Genomic DNA, 3,661 nt, shown 5'->3' with positions numbered 1-3,661 from the left:
GTTACTACTGAAATGCTTAGGCCAAGAAGAGTCAATAAGAGTGATGGCCGAAGTACATGAAGGAGTATGTGGAGCATATCAGGCCGGAACAAAGATGAGGTGGTTGCTTAGAAGGTATGGATATTTTTGGCCCGACATAGAAAAGGATTGCAAATCCTATGCCCGAGGCTGTGAAGAGTGTCAAAGACACGGACCTCTCCAGCATGTGCCCTCAGTACCTTTAAATCTAGTGGTTAAACCGCCCTTCCGAGGATGGGCAATGAACTTCATCGGGCAGATTTACCCGGCTTCTAGCAAGGGGCACACTTTTATCATTGTAGCAACAGATTACTTTACCAAGTGGGTAGAGGCCTCGGTGGTGAAATCCATAACCTCAGCCACCGTCAAGAATTTCATTGAGACCAAGATTCTGCATAGATTTGGGGTGCCCGAAACTATTGTGACTGATTGAGGGCCATCTTTTATTTCAAAAGAAGTTGAAGAATTTGCAAGCAAATACAAAATAAAGATGATCCAGTCCAGTCCTTACTACCCACAATCAAATGGCCAAGCAGAATCCAGCAACAAGATTTTGGTAAACATTATCAAAAAAGTGGTGATGAACAGTCCGGAAAAATGGCATGAAATGTTGGGAAACACTTTGTGGGTATACAGGACTTCCAGGCGGGCAGGAACAGGCACAACTCCTTATGCTTTAACCTTCAGGCAAGATGCAGTGCTTCTTATGAAGATCAATGTAAGTTTTGTCAGAATTCAGAATCAGTTCGGGGTACACAGTGAAGAGTACGTTGAAGCCATGTGTCAAGGAATTGAAGACTTAAATGTAGCCCGAATTGAAGCCTTGAATCAGATTCAAGAAGGGAAGAGAGCTGGTGCCCGAGCTTATAACAAAAAGGTGAAGATGAAGTCTTTCAAAGAGGGAGATTTAGTATGGAAGACAGTCCTCCCTCTAGGAGCTCAGCTTAGGGGCTTTGGAAAGTGGAGCCTGACATGGGAAGTTCCTTTCACTGTTAGTCAAGTATTGAACAAAGGGGGATACTACTTGGCAGACCTTGAAGAGAAGGGGCAGAAACATCCCATTAATGTTAAATTTAAAAAAAAATATTGTTCGACATTATGGGATGTTAGAGATTGTTATTGTTTGTACCATACTTGACTAATTCCGAAACTACTGAGCACCGGTCAACGTTATACCGTCAAGGACCCAGAAGAGTTTCCCTTCAACCAGAAGGCCAATCACAATGCGACACGTGTCGACATCAGAAGCCAATCACAGCACGACACGTGTCAACATCAGAAGCCAATCACAACACGACACATGTCAATATTAGAACAAAACTAGAAACTCTCTTCTATAAATAGGGATCATTCTCCCACAATAATCTCTAATGTCATTTTGTACTAAACTATTCACTAGAACTCCGACACGGACATTCCTGATAGGGATCGAGCTACACATCAATGTGATAATCAACATGAGACTTCTCTCAACCCAGCTCCTTCAACCCGAAGCAGGAGAAGTAGAGGAAAACACCTCCTCACAGAGGGAGTGGAAGGATCAAAAGCTGTCTATCGCGATTGTCGAGACTTCCTAAAGCAACGTTGAGAGAATCCCATCCATATAAGCTCGAAGATCAATGACCCAAGGGTTTCTGAAAGACTCGGTCCTCTTCCACGACCCAGGCCAGCCGCCAATCCAGAGAATGGGCAACAAGTCCCAGAAGAATATGAAGGTATTGGATACTCGGAAACATTCCGACATACTCACTCTAGAAGTCAGTGTGGCGAGTCCAGAGAAAGATCACGCTATCTTGATCAAACTTTCCTATTTCCAAGAGGCGATGGGGACTTAAAGAAGAAAACTTCGGTGGTGCACGACTCCGCTCAGGACCCCCTTGTCTTGCAGCTCCTTGAGGAAGTAAACAAGCTGAAGGCTGAACGTCAAGCCGAGATACCTGACTGGAACCAACCCAGGCCTGGCCCTCTCACAAGAAGAATCCTCAACACTCCCCTCCAAGCGAAGACAAAGCAGAAGCTTGACTTATAGCTCTATACTGGAAGGGAAGACCCGATTGAACACCTTAACCTCTTTGAGTCCACCATGGTATACCGGGGACACACCGACGAAGAACGGTGCCTTCTCTTCCCCTCCACCCTCTCTGGCGGAGCTTTAAACTGGTATTGCCGTCTTCCACCTGAGACAGTAGACTCATTTGAAGAGTTGAGGAAGCTATTTGTCTCTCAACATATCTTCCAGACCGATCGCTTGCATTCCGCAGATGACTTGTACACTATTCGCCAGAAGCCGGACGAGTCATTACGAAAGTACGCTGGCCGCTTCAGCTATGAGTATTCTCGCTGCGCTGAGACAGATGACAAGACTGCCCTCAAGGATTTCACGGCAGGCTTACGTGACTGTTTCTTCAAGTACATGATCAATGCCAACACTTGGAAGACTTACTCTGAGGTGATGACACAAGCTTACAACCATGCCTCCGCCGAGGCAAGGACATATCAAGGGAAACCCCCTACAGTCACCCCTTATCAGCAAGTAGGGAGTGGAGGCCAGATCCAACCGAATGAAAAGACCTCAACCTTCCAAATGGTAGCAGCACACCCCCTGCCTCATTTAATGCTTCGCCAAGTCAGCAGACATATCAATCTCAGGGCAAAAGGAAAGACTTCCATCCTCACCAATCTCATTTTAATAAAAAGAATAAGGGGCACTATCGCGATAACTCAGGATATCGTCACAATAATGCCCGCCCCCAGGCAGTCAACGCAGTGGGCCAATCGCGTGTCAAGACAGGCCCTACCCCGAGGTATGAGACATACACCTCTTTGAATGCTACATATGCTGTCATCTACCCCAGTATAGCTCACCTGATACCAAAGCCAAAGCCAAGACAGCCAAATTACAAGTCCACGAAGAACACGGGCATGTTTTGCTGCTACCACGAGTATAATGGCCATGATAGTGAGAAGTGCATTATCTTCCGTGACCATATTGAAGCTTTGGCACGTGAAGGAAAAATTGATCAGTTCCTCATTCACCCTCCAAGGGATAACCGTAACCAACATCAGGTGAATGTGATATATTCCATAAGCGGCGACACACCCATGTCTGAATCTTCCAATAGGGCCATGAAAAGCAGTGAACGAACTTTGAGACCTGGCCATCAAGTGTTTCACGTGGAAGACATCAGAGGAGGCAAGTATCAAAAGCCTAACTGGGATCCAATATGTTTCTACCCTGAGGAAGAAAGAGGTATCATCTACCCTCACAATGACCCGCTGATTGTGGAAGCTCACATAGCAAATTTTGATGTGAAACGAATCCTGATAGACACAGGTGCTTCAGTCAATATCATGTTTGCTGAAGCTTTCAAGGCACTTAATGTAGCTGAACACTTGCTCGATCGCTCGATTTCTCCTCTGTTAAGCTTCTCGGGCGATATCGTGCAACCTGTAGGGAGTATACACTTACCCTTCACCATTGGTACAGGCCCCTACACAGCTACTATTACCACTAACTTCCTAGTGGTCAACTGCCCGACGACATACAATGTCATCTTTGGGCGCACAGGCATCAACGATCTTAAGGCCATGGTATCCACACATATGTTGTTGAAGAAGTTTCCAACCCCTTTTGGCAATGGGT

General features: G+C 45.9%; 1 protein-coding gene across 1 annotated transcript; it reads left to right on the top strand.

Moving 5' to 3' along the window:
• The first annotated feature begins 508 nt into the window (after window positions 1-508).
• Window positions 509-2,966, top strand: LOC139196214 (uncharacterized). The gene is made up of 2 exons (XM_070821884.1): window positions 509-1,084; window positions 2,874-2,966. Exons 1-2 carry the CDS (start codon window positions 509-511, stop codon window positions 2,964-2,966), a joined length of 669 nt encoding a protein of 222 aa, XP_070677985.1.
• The last annotated feature ends 695 nt before the right edge of the window (window positions 2,967-3,661 follow it).

Source organism: Malus domestica, chromosome 05 (genome assembly GCF_042453785.1).
Source record: "Malus domestica chromosome 05, GDT2T_hap1".
Classification (NCBI taxonomy): domain Eukaryota; kingdom Viridiplantae; phylum Streptophyta; class Magnoliopsida; order Rosales; family Rosaceae; genus Malus; species Malus domestica.
Note: the sequence above shows the minus strand (reverse complement) of the source record. Positions and strands in the feature narration are given on the sequence as shown.

Excerpts from the sequence above, each read along its gene's own strand:
- LOC139196214 (XM_070821884.1), top strand. The coding sequence starts at position 509 with ATGATCCAGTCCAGTCCTTACTACCCACAATCAAATGGCCAAGCAGAA. Across the intron at positions 1,085-2,873 it reads GGCAGAAACATCCCATTAAT|TATAGCTCACCTGATACCAA; the intron begins GTTAAATTTAAA and ends CATCTACCCCAG.